General features: G+C 47.8%; 1 protein-coding gene across 1 annotated transcript in view; it reads left to right on the top strand.

Annotated features, from left to right (window-relative positions):
- The first annotated feature begins 772 nt into the window (after positions 1–772).
- Positions 773–19,157, top strand: part of TMPRSS4 (transmembrane serine protease 4) — a 48,828-nt gene continuing 30,443 nt past the window's right edge. The window contains exons 1-2 of the mRNA XM_075838936.1: positions 773–932; positions 1,044–1,205. Of these exons, the coding sequence (XP_075695051.1) occupies positions 1,203–1,205 (3 nt within the window). The 5' untranslated portion in view covers positions 773–932; positions 1,044–1,202. The remainder of the gene's footprint in view (positions 933–1,043; positions 1,206–19,157) is intronic.

The following is a 19,157-nucleotide window of genomic DNA, read 5'->3' as shown; positions in this document are numbered from 1 at the left end:
TGTGAATAAGGCCTTACTACAGGAGGTGAGACCCAAATAATTTGGCCTAGCACTCCACCCATTATGTATAGGTGCTTTTAATCATCGCCAGGTTTCTACCATTATTTGCAATACATAAGCCTAAAGCCAAGAGGTAGGTAGGTAGGTCTCCTGTTATTTAAATACCGTGCTAGTTAAGGGTGTGTTCACACGCTGAGTCAGAAACGGCTGTTTCAGAGAAAACAGCCTCTGATTTTCTGGTGTTTTCGAAGCTGAAAACGTTTTTTGAGGCGTTTTTCTAGACGTTTTTGGAGCTGCTTTTCCATTGACACAATGAAAAACAGCTCCAAAAACGGCTCAAGTAGTGACATGCTCCTTCTTTCTACGTGCCATTTTCTAAAACCGCAATGTAAAAAAAAAAGCGCCATCTGAACGCAGTTTTTCCCATTTAATTAAATGGGCAGATGTTTGTAGGCATTTAGCTACCGTTTTGTCAGGCATATATCGAGGCGTTTACGCCCCAAAATACACCTGAAAACTCAGCGTGTGAACATAACCTTATAGAAGCCACCCCAATGTGATCGTAGTAGAAATCCCCTTTACTGCTACATTCCCAAACATGACATTTGGCCTGGCCTATGTATACAGGAGTTTGATAGATCAAAGTGATTATAGCCATCAGTTTTTCTATGATTCGTTTTACCTGTGTGTCTGTGTGTATATATATTAAACATTTTTTTTTAATTCTGTCGATAAACACAGCAGAAATGTATTTCTTCCAGGTATGAGCAAGCCATTTGTCACTACAAGCAATAGTGAGCAAGAACATGGGTGAACATGAAAGTGATCTTATTCCTGATGTATTTACTTCCTTATTTCTAACAATGGAGGAAGATGTTTGCCGCCATTGTTGGTGCTTCCAGTAAGGAGCAGTGTCAGTCTCACATGTTCAGGTGAGTCAGGGCGGAAGGAGCTGTGTAGTCAAGGTGTGCGGGGCAGGGCTAAACCTGGGATTCCAGTTTGACAACTTTCAATGCTCTTCTGCTCTTCACTTTATAAAATAGATATGCCGATAAGGAAGGGAAACAAGGAAATTGACATGCTGAGGTAGATAAACGCAAGACGGGCTTTGAAGAAAACACAAGATACATTGTCCTATAAGTGTTGGAATCGGAGATCTGAGCAGTGGAACGGCTGATATTCTAGGACTTCTGAGTATCACCATGGTAAGAGTATGTGGTAGTTTCCCTAACCTAAGGATACGACTCGTGGAATTCTTCCAAGCAGACGCCAGTCTGGGGTTCATGTGTTCTGGGTTTTCGAGGCATACTGGAGGGTGTACATCAATATTGCTACTTATACGAAATGGTGCGTTGCCTAAAAGAGTCCCTGTCGTTGTTGAGGATTGCTATATAAGTGTATGGACACTATGGGGCTCATTTGTTACGGCACTAGATATGGAGCTGAAAATGGCACGGGAATGCCTTGTATTTATAAAGCATATGGTCGCAATCGTTCGCATGGTTTCGATTTGGGTCTGTGGTCTAATTTGTTGCAAAATTATAATGTGCATGCAATATGTCCTGCTCCAAGAATGTGTGGACCAACCGAATGGGGGCAATTTATTAAAACTAGCGTTTCATACGGAGTAAGAAGCGCACGCCTCTTAATAAATAAGGAGCATCTGTGGCCATCCGTACGCCAGAAAATCAAATCTATTCCAGCTATGAGCCTACTTTTTTGAAAGGTTGCGGAGGCGCTGTGCAAATATAGAAAAGGTGCAAAATGGCAAAAATCTATGGAGATCAAAAAACGTCAAAGCCAGCCTTGCTGTAATTTAGCAAAAATGCCACTGTGCCAAAATGTAAAACAAAACAGAGAAAAACGGCATCTAAAAAAACTCAATGTTTGTGGTGCGATCTGTGTCCCCATTGACTTCCAGCTAACGTCTGGCCTCAGAGTTTTTTGCAACAAAAAACGCCAGGAAAAATGCGGCAAAAAATTAGGAACTTTTCCTAAAACCGCTGCACGTGAAGCCGCCCTTAAAGGGGTTTTCACATAAACATCATTTATCACCTATACACAGGATTGGTTAAATATCTGATCATTGGGGGTCCGACAGCTGGGACCTCCAGCAAACACAAAAGTTCAAGTCTCCTGAGTAAATAGAGTGGTGGTGCACATTCACTGTCTAGAACTGACCGGTATAGCCAGCGGTCAGACCCCCAGCGATTTAGATATTTATAACCATCCAAATTTTAGCCTTTCTTATAAAAACTGTTGGCAGAGAGGTGTAGCGGTATTTGTGTGCAGTGCTTTTTGGCGTTTAATTTTAAAAAAAACTATAGTTACTTTTTTTCCTTAAATTTTTTTTAGAATGGTCCATGGGTGACTCTAAGGGTATGTGCACACACACTAATTACGTCCGTAATTGACGGACGTATTTCGGCCGCAAGTACCGGACCGAACACAGTGCAGGGAGCCGGGCTCCTAGCATCATAGTTATGTACGATGCTAGGAGTCCCTGCCTCGCTGCAGGACAACTGTCCCGTACTGAAAACATGATTACACTACGGGACAGTTGTCCTGCAGAGAGGCAGGGACTCCTAGCGTCGTACATAAGTATGATGCTAGGAGCCCGGCTCCCTGCACTGTGTTCGGTCCGGTACTTGCGGCCGAAATACGTCCGTCAATTACGGACGTAATTAGTGTGTGTGCACATACCCTAAAAGTGGCATAAATTAATATAAACAATACAAGTGCCAGCATTTAGGGCACACCTTCACCTTTTAAGATTACGTGTGACATATTGTCGTGTTGTATGCTTTAAATTATTGATGTTTTGCTGCTTTTGTGACACGGATGATGATAAATGTTTCCTCGCCTGTCACCAGGCTGTCCGTATTGCTGTGAGCTATTTTGGTGCTGATTTACAGAAAGCTACTACCAGACAAGACTTATCTCATTCTTTGCTGTTGTCATTTCAGCTGGTCAGTGGAAGTTATATACAATACAGCCAGGGTCGTAGCTAAAAGCTCATGGTCCCAGTGCAAAAGTTTTTCTTAGGGCTCCCCCTAACTTCATGGCCAACGGGTCTCTTAAGTGACCCATCGATGCAGCACTGGCAGCCAGGAGTGTTGCCAAGGTCTTAAAACATACGCCCGCCCCCCCTAAAAAAATTAAAAAAATTGTATTACATATAGCTTCACTACTGGATAGGATTAGATACAGTCAAGCAATAGTATCCCACATGACAGGTTTCTATACAACCAGATGGCTTCCTGTATCTAAGCCCATCATGTGCGATACTCTCTGCTGGGCCCTGTATCTAAGCCCATCATGTGCGATGCTGGCTGCTGAGGCACCTTTATCTCAGCCTGTCATAAGTGATACTATTGCTGGACCCTGTATCTAAGTCTATCATGCGTGATACCTTTATTGGGCGGTCCTTGTTTTGTGTATCTGTGATTTGCGGTCGTATATTTGGCTTGCAGGCTTACGGTGGATTCACATATCACAAACTTTTTGTGGAATCTGCACCGAAATTTTGCAACAATGTAACTGCATGGAGTTTAACAAACCCCATTCACTCACCGCGCAAAAAAAAAACGGCGCCGATTCTGATGTTCAAACCTGCAGCATGCCCTATCATTTTCGTCATTTTCAGGTATGTGTGAGCCCAGCCTATGTTCCTTGGGGATACACAGCGACTTTGTCATGTGCAAATGGTGGAGGCGCTGTAATTGTGATGCACCTTTAATTCTTCCCTATTCGGGCCATTTTTATTTATTTTTTTACCCCCTGTGACTTTTTTTCCCCCTAGAGATCAATTGAAGTATGGATGGCAAATTTTCTGCGGTTCACACGTGATTGAGAGTCACATCTTAAGCTTTTTTTACTGCGATTGTTGGAACTGTTTGTCTTACAACTGTGTCTACAGAAAAAATGCGTTGTGTACACACCGCAAAACTGTGATTGGCTGCCGCAGTCATGTGACGTGAACAACACTTGACCCAACATTGTAGACAAACTGGTGGCACAGGAGCAACAAGTCATGACAGGTTTTTTTTAAATGCTGAGTAAATGGGGAATATACTTGTCCTAATGCAGCCACAGTAAGGGTATGTTCACACGTAGTGTTTTCAGCTATTTTTCGGGCTGTAAACGTCCCGAAAAACCTTTCGAAAAAGCAGAGCGCCTACAAACATCTGCCCATTGATTTCAATGGGAAATACGGCGTTCTGTTCCGACGAGGTGTTTTTTTTACGCCTCGTTTTTAAAAAAACGGCGCGTAAAAAGACGCCCTGAAAAAGAAGTGCATGGCACTTCTTGAGCCGTTTTTGGAGCCGTATTTCACTGACCTTATAGAAAAACAGCCCCAAAAACGGCCGTAAAAAGGAGCTGGTTTCCCTTAAACTGTATTTTCAGACGTTGTTTAGTAAGTGTGTGAACATAGCCTGACTGTTCGGCCTGCAACAATTAAGAAAGATCTAACGCAAGTGTGAACTGAGCCTAAATGGTTCTAAACTCTTACTACTATATCTTGGGTATATCCGTATGCTACTTGGAAATAGCTATAGGGGGTGCCGAGGCAGCAATTCAATCTGGGCCCTGATACCTGAGGGGGCTAAAAGACCTCTCTGCCACCTATGTAGACACCAGTATTAAAAATGGCACATGGTAGGTAGGGGCCCTGTTACAGATTTTTGAATTGGGGCCCCAGAGATTCAAGTTACTCCTCTGCTACTTGGAAATAGTGTTATATGGGGTTGGAAGCGAGGCAGCTGCTGCCATATTGTCCTATTGAGTTAGAAAAGTAACATAGACCCGTATATGACAAAGGAAAAATTGAGAATTGGATTTGCTTTAAAGGGACAAATTATTTTCTGACCAATTCATTATTAATGTACTTTTATGTTTGTATCCAATGTTTTCTTATCTAATTGCCTCTAAAATAAACTCCTGTAATTTTGCGGATACTGCAGGTCTATATCACAAACTTGGTTCACGTGGGTGTTTCAGAGCACAATGATTACGGCTATTGTGGGAAAACACATTGAATACAATACTTTGTGGGTTTCTGGTTTCAGATCATTTGGCTACCAACTTGTTTAGCCAAGAAAAACAGAGACACCCTAGTAACATTTCCATGTCAATGAAAGGTAAACTGACTAGTCATTCCAGGATATGACCTATATGGAGATTATAGTATTGGGGGAATGTTTTAAAGGGTTTTTCTGGTTTTAAAAATGAATGTTATTTTTTTGTATGATTAATATTTTTTACAATTTTCCAATATACTTGCTGTATTAATTTTTTATGACTTTCAAGAACTCTGCTTGCTGTTCAGTATGAACAATCAGTGTTCACTTCTAGAAGATACAATTCTATCCATGGACATGTTGTGTACAAACAGGTGCACGGCTCGTTACAGGGTCATGTGATGGACACACAGCTGCACGGCTCGTTACAGGGTCATGTTGTCTGCACACAGGTGCTTGGATCGTCAGAAGACAGCTCTGTTAGGCTGGGTTCACACGACCATGTTACGTCCGTAATGTATGGAACGTATTTCGGCCGGAAGACCCGGACCGAACAAAGTGCAGGGAGTCGGGCTCCTAGCATCATAGTTATGTACGATGCTAGGAGTCCCTGCCTCTGCGTGGAACTACTGTCCCGTACTGTAATCATGATTACTGTACGGGACAGTTGTCCTGCAGCGAGGCAGGGACTCCTAGCATTGTACATCACTATGATGCTAGGAGCCCGGCTCCCTGCAGTGTGTTCGGTCCGGGTCTTCCGGCCGAAATACGTTCCGTACATTACGGACGTAACATGGTCGTGTGAACCCAGCCTTACACATACTGTAACGAGCCATGCACCGGTGCGTCCATCACATGACCATGTAACGAGCTGTGCACCTATGTGTCTATCACATGACTATGCACAGAATTTTATCCACTGGAAGTAAACAATGAATGTTCCAACTGAATAACAACAAGCAGAGATCTTGAAAACCATAAGAAATCAATGCACAAAGTATATTGGAAAATTGTATAACTTCTAATTATACAAAAAATAACATTAATTTGCTGAAGGTGGACAACCCCTTTAATGGAAGGCTGTAACTAAGGTATACGACTCCTTACAGACATACCTCCAATCATAGTGATTACTTTTGCCATGAAGCCAAGCTTTTTCAGATGGTGGGAACTAAAATTTCCCTGAGTACATGGATTCTCAAACAGGGGTGTAGATATATGGGGTGCAGAGGCGGCAGTCGCACTCAAGCCCTCTCACCTAAGGCGGCCCAAAGGCCCCTCTTCTACAAGAATATGCCAGTATAATAAATGACACGTGGTCGGTGGGGGCCCTGTTACAGATTTTGCATTCGGGCCCATGAAATTCAAGTTCTGTTTTTTAATCCTGTTCGTGTTCTCTCAACTTGTCGCATGATTATCCGTGTGTTTGTAGTTTAAAAATGAGTTTGACCAAATAACTGTCTGCCATTTAATGACCAAAATAAAAATGTTGCCACGTTCATCAGATCGAGGGGAATGCCTTGCTTGAGGTCACCATATACTGTTGGGCTTTTTGATCTGCACAATTGGGAATCTGGAAATCTATCAGAAGATAGGTTCTGAAGATTAAGGTTGGGTTCCCACAGGGAAGATTTATTGCAGATTTGCATGAGGTTTTTTTTAAGCCAAAACCAGGAACGAAACATAAACAGAAGAAATATAAAAAGTAAGGCTTAATAGGTCTGCCCCCCTAGATCCAATTCTGGTTTTGGCAAAAAAAAAAAACACACGCATGCAAAATCTGCAGAAAATCTGCACTGTGGGAACCCAGCTTAAGGGCAGATTCAGATGAACGTTGCGTTTTTGCGCGCGCAAACAACGCTGCATTTTGTGCGCGCAAAAACCATTTGACAGCTGCGTGTGTCATCCGTGTATGATGCGCGGCTGCGTGATTTTCGCGCAGCCGCCATCATAGAGATGAGGCTAGTCGACGCCCGTCACTGTCCAAGGTGCTGAAAGAGCTAACTGATCAGCAGTAACTCTTTCAGCACCCTCGACAGTGAATGGCGATCACAATATCGAGAAACCTGTTAAAAAAAAAGAAAAAGTTCGTACTTACCGAGAACTTCCCGGCCGTTGCCTTGGTGACGCGCCTCTCTTGACATTGGGCCCCACCTCCCTGGATGACGCGGCAGTCCATGTGACCGCTGCAGCCTGTGCTTGGCCTGTGATTGGCTGGATCGGTCACTTGGACTGAATTGTCATCCCGGGAGGTCAGACTGGAGGAAGAAGCCGGGAGTTATCGGTAAGTCAGAACTTCGTTTTTTTTTTACAGGTTCATGTTTATTGGGATCGGTAGTCACTGTCCATGGTGCTGAAACAGTTTAACTCTTTCAGCACCCTGGACAGTGACTATCTCCTGACGTCGCGTATGGGAAATTTTTTTGCCGGGTTCGGCCAAAATGAGTTCGGCCGAACCCGGCGAAGTTCGGTTCGATTGTCCGGGTTCGCTCATCTCAAAGACACTCCATTTGGATGTTTGGAAACAGAAAAGCACGTGGTGCTTTTCTGGTTACATTCATCCTTTTGACAGCTGGTGCGCTGTTTCAGTCGGTTCGCACGGAGTGTCTGTGGGAGTTTTTGCCCATTTATCCAGAAGATCATTTGTGAGGTCAGACACTGATATTGGAGGAGACGGCTGGGCTCACAATTTCCGTTTTAGTTTATCCCAAAGGTGTTGGATGGGGTTGAGTTCAGGGCTCTGTGCCAGTTCTTTCACACCAAACTCCCCCAACCATGTCTTTATGGACCTTTCTTTGTATACTGGGGCACAGTCATCCTGGAACAGGAAAGGTCCGAACCCCAAACTGTTCGAATAAAGTCGGAAGCTACAATTGTTCAAAATGTCTTGGTGTGCTGAAGTGTTAACGTTACCGTTCACGGAAACTAAGGAGCCCAGGCCAACCCCTGAAAAACATCCTCCTCCACCAAACTTTACAGTTGGCACAATGCAGTCAGGCAGGTAACGTTCTCCTGGCATTCACCAAACCCCGACCCGTCCATCAGACTGCCAGATAGAGAAGCGTGATTCATCACTCCAGGGAACACATTTCCACTGAGTCCAGTGGCGGTGGCTGTACACCACTCCATCCGACACTTGGCATTGGGCATGGGGATGTAAGGCTGGCATGCGGCTGCTCGGACCCAGTGCCATGAAACTCCCGGCATACAGTTTTTGTGCTGATAATACCAGTGGAGGTTTGGAGTTCTGCAGTTATTGAGTTATTAGGGCATTGCACATTGCGCCTCAACACTCGGTGACCTCACTCTGTAACTTTATGTGGTCTCCACTTTGTGGCTGTGATTGATAAACGTTTCCACTTTACAATAATATCACTCACAGTTGATCGTGGAATATCTAGCAGGGAAGAATTTTCACAAGCTGACTTGTTGCAGCGGTGGCGTCCTATTACAGGACCAGGCTGAAATTCAGTCACCTCTTTAGAAGGACCCATTCTATCACAAATGTTTATAAAGGCGACTGCATGGCTAGTGCTGGATTTTATACACCTCTGGCAATGGGACTGAATGAAACACCTGAATTCAATGATTAAGAGGTGTGTCCCATTACTTTTCTCCATATAGTGTATGTGCGGTCAGCCAAACAGTGTGCATATTTATGGGGAGGTTGGGGGGATAGCTGTGCACCAAATGGGGTTTAACTGACACCTATCTTATGTGTAGATAAAGTACAGTACTGTAAAGTATGTTACATTTTTTTTTCCGTGGAATCAAATAGTGTGGTCACCAACTCAATTCAGTACCTGAATAAAACGGTATGTAAACCTGCCGATAGAATACACTGTTGGCATACAACTGCCCATGTCGGGACGTTACTGTATGTCTGTATGTATTTTTATTTTTCATTTTTGTATACCGGCTTTTATATTGGATGTAGGGCAGAAACGTGATGTGAGCAGTTTTATCTGTATGAACAACATGGGTAACCTTTACAGATACTTCTTCTTAGATAAACTACGTATTTATTTTATGGTTTTATTTTCAGGCTTCTAACATTTTTACCCGCAGTAAACAGAGGGAAATGTGTTAATTACTTATTCACCCTCAGGAGACTTCCATAATTATTATAATTATTCTTAAATCCTAATGATGTCATCACATTCCAACTGCAAGGATTTATTGCCGTTCTTAAGCAATTAGCATTAATTAATTTGATTTGCATATTTATGACATTCTATTCTCATTTCTCACAAGTTTTGCTTTCTCTAAATTACTCTTGGATCTAGGATTTTTTTTAAAACATTCCCGACACGTAATAATCCCCTCCTTTCCAAAATTGAGGCTCACAGTAATATATCTGTACCCATGGCCGGCCTTAGATATGTTCGACCAGTGCGGTCGCACAGGGCGCCAGCCGCCACACTGCGAGAGGGGCGCCAACGTGTGTGTGTGTGTGTATCTCCGCGCCGTTGCAACTACCAGCGGGGATACACACACTAACTACAGTTGCCTTTCCACCCAGGCGCTTCTTCACTTAGTGGCCGTCGCTACCGGTGTAGCAGCCATAGCGGCTGCTAGCGGTGACACCGGGTATGATGGCAGTTGCGCCGCTAGCAGCTGATGCGTCTGCTATAGCGGTAGCGACGGTACTATAGCAGAGCAGGGAGGTATCTCCCTGCTCTGCTATCTACTAGCGCCACTGTAGCTCCCTGAAGGAGCGGAATCCCCATGTGGCTGGGGATTCCGCTCCTGGAGCGCTGCTTGATGTTTCTGTCCATATATGGACAGTGACATCAGGGGAAACTCCTGAAGCAGAATCCCTGGTCACAGCGTTGACCGGGGATTCCGCTCCAGGAGAAGCCAATGATGTCATGGACACAGACGACAGGAGCTTCTCCTGGAGTGGAATAGACGGTCATAGCGTCTGCAACGCTGTGACCGGGGATTCCGCTTCAGGAGTTTTCCCGGATGTCACTGTCCATATATGGACAGAGGCATCAAGCAGCGCTCCAGGAGCGGAATCCCCAACCACACAGGGATTCTGCTCCTTCTGGGAGCTACAGTGGCGCTATCTATGCTGGAAGGGGGGGTTGCTATCTACAGGGGGGCTGTGGGCTGTGTGGCACTACCTACAAAAAAGGACAACTGTGCAGGAGCACACACAATACCCAGTTTTCCCGGGTATCAAAAAAAAGTATGGAAATAAACTAAGATATAACTTTTATTTAATTTAGCTAAAAGGATTAATCCTTTACTCAGACTAAATAAAAGTTATATCTTAGTTTATTTCCACACATTTATTTGATAGCTCAGAAAGCTGGGTATTTTGTGTGCTCCTGCACAGTTGTCCTTTTTTGAATGTCTATTGCCCACCAGCTATCAGGGTCATTTTGTAGTCCTTGCACCACCTACAAGGGGGCCGTGGGCTGTGTGGCACTACCTACCAGGGGGCTGTGGGCTGTGTGGCACTACCAGCCCACAGCCCCCTGGTTGTGTGGCACTACCAATCACAAATGGACAGAGACGTCAGGGGCCTCTCCTGGAGTGGAATCCCCGGTCACAGCGTTGTTATTCCTGTGGATGGTGATTCCGCTTCAGGAGTTGTCCCTGATGTCATATATGGACAGAGACATCAAGCGGATCACTCCAGGAGCGGAATCCTCCGCCACAGAGGGATTCCGCTCCTTCAGGGAGCTACAGTTGCGGTATCTACAGGAAGGGAGGCGCTATGTACAAGGGGGCTGTGTGGCGCTACCTACAAGGGGGCTGTGTGGCGCTACCTACGAGGGGGCTGTGTGGCGCTGCCTACGAGGGGGCTGTGTGGTGCTGCCTACGAGGGGGCTGTGTGGCGCTGCCTACGAGGGGGCTGTGTGGCGCTGCCTACGAGGTGGCTGTGTGGCGCTGCCTACGAGGTGGCTGTGTGGCGCTACCTACGAGGTGGCTGTGTGGCGCTACCTACGATGGGGCTGTGTGGCGCTACCTACGAGGGGGCTGTGTGGCGCTACCTACAGGGGGAATCTGTGAGTGGTGTGCTGATGGGCATTTTAGTGAGAGTGGGGGGCTTCTGGTCATTTTACTGTGAGTGGGGGCTGATGTTCTTCAAGTGGTTTCGACCTCTGTGCTCCAATTGAAATTGTCTTTTGCATTAGCTTCAACGGCTTAAAAAAAACGCAAAAAAAAAAAAAAGGGCAAACAACGCTGTCAATTCAAAAATCTGCTTTTTTTTTTTCCTTACAAAAAAATGCTGTGTGTTTGGGGGCACGATCTACAAGGGGGAGGTGTGGGGGGGATGTATGGCGCTTTCTACAGGGAGGATGTATGGCACAATCAACAGGGGGGCATTATCTGCAAGGGGGGGTGTATGGCAACAAGGGGAGGGGGGCTTAATACTGTGTGGGGGCCACTAAGCGGACATTATACTGTGTAGGGGTAGTACAGGGGGCAATATACTGTGTGTGGCACTTAGGGGGCATAATACTGTGTGGGCACAATTAGAGGACAAAATACAGTGTCATTGAAGGGGTTATATTATATTATTAAATATTAATATTGTATGGGGGCACTAAAGGGGCATTATACTGTGTGGGGCACTATATAGGGCATTATACTGTGGGGGGTATTATATTTTTTTTTATGATGGGGTGGGGCGCCGAAAAGGTAATTTCGCAAAGTTAGCCATCTATCCTAAGGACGGCCCTGTATATGCTAAGACTAAGGCTCCTATAGCTACACCGCTGGATAGAATTGGATGCATTGTCTCAGCAGACCGTATCATATATGATAGGCTTAGATACATGGCCCCAGCAGACCGTATCATACATGATAGGCTTAGATACATGGCCCCAGCAGACAGTATCCCACATGATAGACTTAGATACAGGGCCCCAGCAGTAGGTATCCTTGTGCTAAGATATGTTCACCCCTCCCTAAAAAAGTGTGTGTATATGTGTAATATATAACAGCATGTATGATATAGATTTCCTATAACTTACATACATTTAAAGTGAGATTAGGTGATACGTATTTTATAACGTAACTACAGGGATGAGTGCTATAGCTTTCTTGCTGGTTAATATATGTTCACTCCTTAGTGAAGGCCTATAATCAAGTGGGATGGCGGCCCATGGTCTGGTTCTTGGATAAAAAGAACGAAACAAGAATACCTTCTATTTCCTAGATATAATAGGGGAAATTTATGAAGCCCTCTACACCTGTGTTATGGCATCAAAAAGTCACAATTTGTGCAAAAACATTTTTTGGGCACAAACCTGTAGCGGCTTTTCTATTTTTACACCTCTTTCAAAATGTTTAAAAATGGGTGAGCCATAGGAAAAGGGGCGGGGTCACGTAAGCCATTTATTTACTACAATTTACGCCAAAAAACTGACGAAAATAATGGCGCAAATCTATGCCACCTGCTAGCAGGCGTAAATATTATATTTTCTCTTAAATTAGACATATCTTGCTCCAACTTTCTTAGATTAGGTCTTAATAAATTGCCCCCCCCCCCACCCCACATATCTTTTTGGGGTTTAGTAGAATAAAGGTAAAACATTTAACTAATAAAACCTAAATGCATTCCCTCAGATCTATACGAGATTACAGGATAAATGTTACATATATAGGCCTGTTCACACCTGTATTTTCTGTCCACCACACAAGAGGTACCCCTCCTTGTTTGCTTCTCCAGGAATTGACATTGATGGACTTTCCTTATGATAGGCCATCAAAGAAGAGGCTGGACGCAGCCGCAGGGTTAAGGGAAGCCGACATGACCGTCCTGGTAGGGAAAGGGTTAATGAGGTGAGGGAAAGTTGAAGGAGCTGAAGGAGGGACGGGGAGGAGTTAAGGGGGACGGGGGGGCCGTTACTGCGCTTCCCGCTGTTTCTCGGCATTGAGCCGGAAGCAGCGGGAGGAGTAACATACAATAAGCAAGCTCCCCGTTGCCCGTGCTTTTAATGATGGCAGAAGCCCTGATGTTAGAGCGGCTGCGTGCCGCTGCTGTGCACCACGGTCCCGGATGGCTAGAGGAGACCGTGGCTGCCATAACGAGGATCCCGGACGCCGTTTCGCCACGTCGGGCACGGCGTTCGGGGTCTGTTGAAAAGGACAGGCTCCCCTCCCCCGGCCCCCTTACGAGCATGGCTATGGCGGCGGGGGGGGAGTCGGCAACAACCGCTCCTGCGCTGAGCAGGCAGAGAGCGGTGCCAGGGGTGACGGCGACGCAGGCTGGGTCGACCCGTCCCTCTCGGCGGTCCCGACCTCCAGAGCGCCTCAGTCCGGAGGTAGTCCCGCGGACACGGCGTCGCAGAGGGAGCCCGATCCCGGACGCTGCAGGCCAGGCAGCTGGGAGGACCGCCCCTTCCCAGGCCCTGCGTCCTGGCAGGAATCCCAGGCCGCGACGGGGTCCGGCGGTAAGCAGGGAGTCGCAGGCTGGGCTCCCTGTCACCCCTCCCCCATCAGATGGAAGATTTGGAGGACAAGGTACGGCCGCCCCGCATGGTGATGTTCCGGCCAGGGGGCAGGCTTCGTCAGGATCGTCTAGACGGACGCCTAGAGCTGCAGCGACGTCGAGGCAACAGGTCCGGTCGGAAGTCTGGGTCCCGGCGGTCGGGCGGCAGGTTGCCGGCCCATCGGTCAGCGCGTCCTCATCCCCGTTCCGAAGATGTCGTTGGGAGGGACAGTCGTCGGCGAGAGAAGAACTGGAGCAAGGTGAACTGGACGTGTATCGTCGAGGTCAGGATGGTCCGGCTGACGGGAACACAGCGCCTGTGCAGCCCGGTGAGTGTATAACTCCATCATTGTCTTATCCAGCGATTTTTATGTCGGGTGTCGGCGGGGGGGCTGCTAGCATTGCATCGGGGGCCGGTAGTGGCGCGGGCGGACGCGACGGAGCGGGTTTGGCAGATTTAGTGGGTTGCTTACGGGAGCTGGTGGGGCGCCTGGATAGGGCCGCGGCGCCGGTAGTAACGGAAGTGTCTCCTGCGATAGTTTGGGAAGGCCCCAGGGACGTGGGATCGTTACAGGCGCGTCCTGCGGCGGCGGTTAGAGAGGCGGTCGCGGTGTCGGTACAGACCGAGGCACAGAAGGACGGCGATCGAGTGCGTATGGACGATCGTGCTCGGGGGGAGGTGTATGTTTGTTTTGAGGGTCCGTTGGGGGCGCATTTAAAGCAGGAGGTGCGTGATCGGATCTGGAAAGACGAATACGTTGAAATTTTTTCTCTCTTGCCACTGGCTAAATTTAATTTGGATAAGAGCAAGCGGGATGAGAGTAAAAAGGACGAGGAGGAACGGCGGCGGTATAGGCTGATCCCGCAGACGTTCGTTAATTGGTCGCAGGCGTTCGCCATATTGGCTAGTGTGATAGGGGAAAAGGCGCCGGAAAATTGTTCGGCGCTGTTTTGTTATTTTGATGCCATTGGGGAGGCTCATAGGGCGTATGGGGGTCAGGCGTGGCTGCGATATGATGAGCAATTCCGTCAGCGGAAGGCGGTTCGGCCGGCGATTCGGTGGGACCAGAAGGATATTGCTCTCTGGTTACGGGTTACGGCTCCGGTTAGGCAGCCCTTTCCCGGGAGCGGTGGCCAGGGAGGCCAGTCTAGTCAGAGTGGACAAAGCGGCGGGGGAAAGGCGGGGTTTTGCTGGCAATTTAATGAAGGTCAGTGCAAGTTCGGGGCCACGTGCAAGTTCAAGCACGTGTGCTCCGAGTGTAATGGTGCATCACACGGGGCGGCAAAATGTCTGCGGAAAAAGAGGTCAGGGAACCAGCACGGGGCTGGTCAAGGGGGTGTCGCCGGTGAGGGTGGAAAGGATGGCCCCTTATCTAAATGAGTATCCGGATAGGGCGGCAGCTAAGTTGCTTTATGAAGGGTTTCGTGTTGGGTTTGTTATTCCTCCACCTCCTTATGAGGTTCCGGTTACGCGGAGGAATTTAAAATCGGCTTACTTGCATGCGGAAGTCGTGTCGGAAAAGTTGTTAAAAGAAGTTTCGTTGGGTCGCATGTCGGGGCCATTTGTTGAGTCGCCGGTAAAAGATTTAGTTGTGTCCCCTTTGGGTATTGTCCCAAAACGCGAGCCCGGAAAGTTTCGTTTGATTCAACATTTATCGTATCCCAAAGGTTCGTCGGTAAATGACGGGATTGATCACGAGTTGTGTTCCGTAGTTTATACCTCATTCGATAAGGCGGTGGGGTTAGTGCGGGCTGCGGGTCCTGGGGCGCTGCTAGCAAAAACTGACATCGAGGCGGCGTTCAGGTTGTTGCCGGTTCATCCAGAAAGCCAACGGCTGTTGGGTTGTTTTTGGAATGGGGCTTTTTACGTGGATCGGTGCCTTCCGATCGGGTGTTCCCTTTCTTGTGCATACTTCGAGGCGTTTAGTAGCTTCGTGGAGTGGGTAACGAGGGGAGCATCCGGGGTCGACTCGTTGATCCATTACTTAGATGATTTTTTGTGCGTTGGCCCGGGGGGTTCGCCGGTTTGCGGTAATTTGCTTCATGCTCTACAGAAGGTGGCGAGGGATTTTGGGATTCCTTTGGCGCCGGAAAAAACGGAGGGCCCGGTAGCGACGATTTGTTTTTTGGGAATCGAAATAGACTCGGTGGCAATGGAGTGTCGTCTCCCGGCGGATAAGTTGGGTGCTTTGAGGCTGGAGGTTCGACGGGCTTGTAGAAGGAAGAAAATGTCGCTGAGGGAGCTTCAGTCGCTGCTGGGGAAGTTGAATTTCGCCTGCCGGATTATGCCGATGGGAAGGGTGTTTGGTAGAAGGTTGGCGGCGGCAACGGCGGGAGTGCGTGCGCCGCATCATTTTGTGCGGCTCAAGGAGGAGCACCGAGCTGATCTTCAGGTTTGGGATGACTTCTTGGGCCAGTACAATGGTCGCTCGCTATGGATGGCCCCAGCGCAGGATACGAGTGATTTGAATATTTTCACGGATGCGGCTGGGGCGGGTGGCTTTGGAGCTTACGGGGGAGGTCCGTGGTGCGCAGGTCAATGGCCGGCTAGCTGGGTGTCCAGTGGACTCACGCGGAATCTGGCCCTGCTCGAGCTGTTTCCCATCGTGGTGGCGGCTACCATTTGGGGGGACAGGCTCAGGGATAAGAAGGTCCGTTTTTACTGCGACAACATGGGGGTGGTGCTTGCCATTAATAACATCACGGCGTCCTCTCCTCCGGTAGTTCAATTGTTGCGACATTTAGTGTTGGTGTGTTTGTCGTTGAACGCGTGGGTGGTGGCGGTGCATGTCCCGGGTGTACGGAATTGTATTGCTGATGCTCTTTCTCGCTCGCAGTGGGACCGGTTTCGGCAATTGGCCCCGGGAGCGGAACGTCTCGGTTTGGCTTGTCCAGAGCATCTTTGGGATCTGGTATCGGTCCCGTAGAGCAGCTGTTACAAAGGTCTTTGGCGCGCACGACGTGGAGTGCTTATGCTGCTTGTTGGAGGCAGTGGGAGGAGTGGGTAAGAGAGTTGGGTGACGTCAATACGGATAGAGACAGGTTGGTGGCACTTTTGTATTGGTTAGGGGATGCCTGGGAGGCGGGGTTTTCAGTAGCGAAGGTGAACCGGTTCATATCTGCGGTGGCGTTTGGGCTTAAGTTGCGGGATGTATCGAAGGAATTTCTGGTATCGCAGGCTTTGAAGGGGTTGCGCAGAGGTAGGGTGGAGGCGGATAGTAGAAGGCCGGTGTCGTTTGCTTTGCTTGGCTCGTTGGGCGGTTCATTAGCATCGGTATGTCGTTCTTCAGATGAAATGGATCTGTTTCGGTTGGCTTTTTCGTTAGCGTTCTTCGGAGCATTTAGAATAGGTGAGTTGGTGTCGCCAAGTACTAAACAGGCAGGGGGGCTGAGATCTGGGGAGGTGAGCCTTTTTGCAGATCGGCTGGAGGTATGGTTGCGTAGATCTAAAACTGACCAAGTAGGGAAGGGAAAACTGATAGTTTTGTTCGCTCTCCCGGGGTCGGTCATGTGCCCAGTGGAGTGCATGCGGGGTTTTACGAGAAACCGGGGGTCTCCAGATTTGCCTTTGTTACGTCATATGGACGGGTCGTTTTTGTCCAGGTTTCAGTTTGGAGCTGTATTTAAAAAGTGTTTGACGGCGGTTGGGGTTGCGGCAGGCTCATATTCATCTCATTCCTTCCGGATTGGCGCAGCAACGGAAGCGGGGCGCTGGGGGTTGGATGATGAGGGGGTGAGGCGTATTGGTCGTTGGGAGTCTAAAAGGTTTAAGTCCTATGTCCGCCCCCATATGTTGTAATTTTGTTGTTTATGCTTGAAAATGTTATATGGTGGTGCCTAACTGTGTTTTCCGTTTCAGATTCGCCTCCTTGTCTGGTGTGGTTGATGGGTCATTCGTACGTGCACTGTGGGGCTTTGAGGGCGGACGTCCGCCCGGATGGTCGCCAGTTGCGCATTCCGCGACAGGATGCGGTTGTGCATTGGCTGGGTTTTAGAGGTATGTCGTGGAACAGGGTGTTGGCGGAATTCCAGACATATGTGCGGCTTGATAGGGTTCCGGAGGTTTTAGTGTTGCACGTGGGTGGGAATGACTTAGGAGTCCGCCCTTTTCGTGAGTTGGTGCGGGATATCAAGCATGATATGTTGTGTTTGTGGGTATCTTATCCCAAGTTGGTGGTAGTGTGGTCGGACATAGTCCCAAGAAAGCATTGGCGGTTAGCTAGATCGGTGGAGAGAGTCAATAAGGCTCGCATAAAAGTTAACCGGGCGGTGTCCCGTTTTGTGGCAAAGAACGGGGGCATTTGCGTGAGGCATAGGGATTTGGAGTCAGGAGTGGGGAATTTCTGGAGAAGTGACGGGGTTCATCTGACCGAGGTTGGCATTGATCTTTGGAGCTTGGCGATAGCAGAACGCATAGAAAGGGCGGTGGTGGTGTGGAGGAACTCACAGGCTTAAGGTGGTCAAGGCCTGTTTCGCGGTGGCGGGGGGAGTCCTTGAGGCCAGTCAGTACAAAATGGTGGGGGGGTCGCATCGGGGGTATGCGTCCCCCAAAAAAGGTACATGGTTGAAGGCTTCATCGGGTGTTATCCCTTTGAAGTGGACTTCTAGTGGTCGGTATATCACTTGAGGGCTTCATCGGGTGTTATCCCCTTGAAGTGGACTTCTAGTGGTTGGAGCCATCTGCAGAGGTGAACGGTGCTTCCGAGCTGGTTTACGGCTGGAGGTAATTGGTGGTTTGCAGATGGCTAATTCGGTGTGTTCTTGAAAGGAACATCTGAAGGGGCTTCAAGGACTTCCTCTGCTCGGGTTAATGTTAACGTTTAATTGTTATTTATGATTCTGACCCATGTTGGGTCATGTGAATTATTAGGAGGAATTCTCTGGTGGATTCCTAACTAGTTATCCGAATGTTTCGGATTTAAATTGTTTTTATAAAACTGTGAAATTAATAAACGGCTGCTGTGGCCATTTCACATCCAACCTCGGTGTCATGTGTCGTTACTAAATGGGGGTGGGGGATAGTATGGTCTAAGGTTAACACACGACTCTACCTAGGCAGGTCATGTATAATCAGTTATTGTTCAAACTTCAGACCCTTACTTACATTACCAGACCCCAGACTTCTAAGCAGGACTAGGGGGCAGCACCACACAGCCCCTGCACTACAGTACTTGACATAGTGACATCCATATGTGGGTGTGGGGCATATTATGGGAGCAGGTCTGCTGCACTATTAGCCCAAACGACATGAAAAAACAACCATGCAATTGTAAAATCTAATATTTAAGTACAATAAAACCATAGCAATATACAGGTATCAACCGTGTGCATCTATATTTGCAGTGCGGAATATATGGCAATTGATCAGAAACACGTACCTGATATATTTTCTTGATGCAGATGCCCTCAATGTTTTTGGAAATGTGCTATTAGCAGGTACAACCTCATTGCAGGCACTTCTGTGTTGTCTTCTCCTCTTGGATCATTTCTAGATCACCTTACAATAAAAGAAGTCGAATCTGCTGAGAAATATGACTGTGCTATCCTGGGGGTTTTGGGATTTGTTTCCATGGTCTCTTAGTAACCTGAGTCTTGTGTCCCTGGTCCCCACTCAAGATGCTCCTGGCCTCTGGGACCTGCAGCGCTCATCAATGCTCTGTGGATTTTCTGTATAACGGGGGCTA

Source organism: Rhinoderma darwinii, chromosome 10, assembly GCF_050947455.1.
Source record: "Rhinoderma darwinii isolate aRhiDar2 chromosome 10, aRhiDar2.hap1, whole genome shotgun sequence".
NCBI classification, from domain to species: domain Eukaryota; kingdom Metazoa; phylum Chordata; class Amphibia; order Anura; family Rhinodermatidae; genus Rhinoderma; species Rhinoderma darwinii.
The sequence above is the reverse complement of the archived record's forward strand: the minus strand, read 5'-3'. Positions and strand labels throughout refer to the sequence as shown.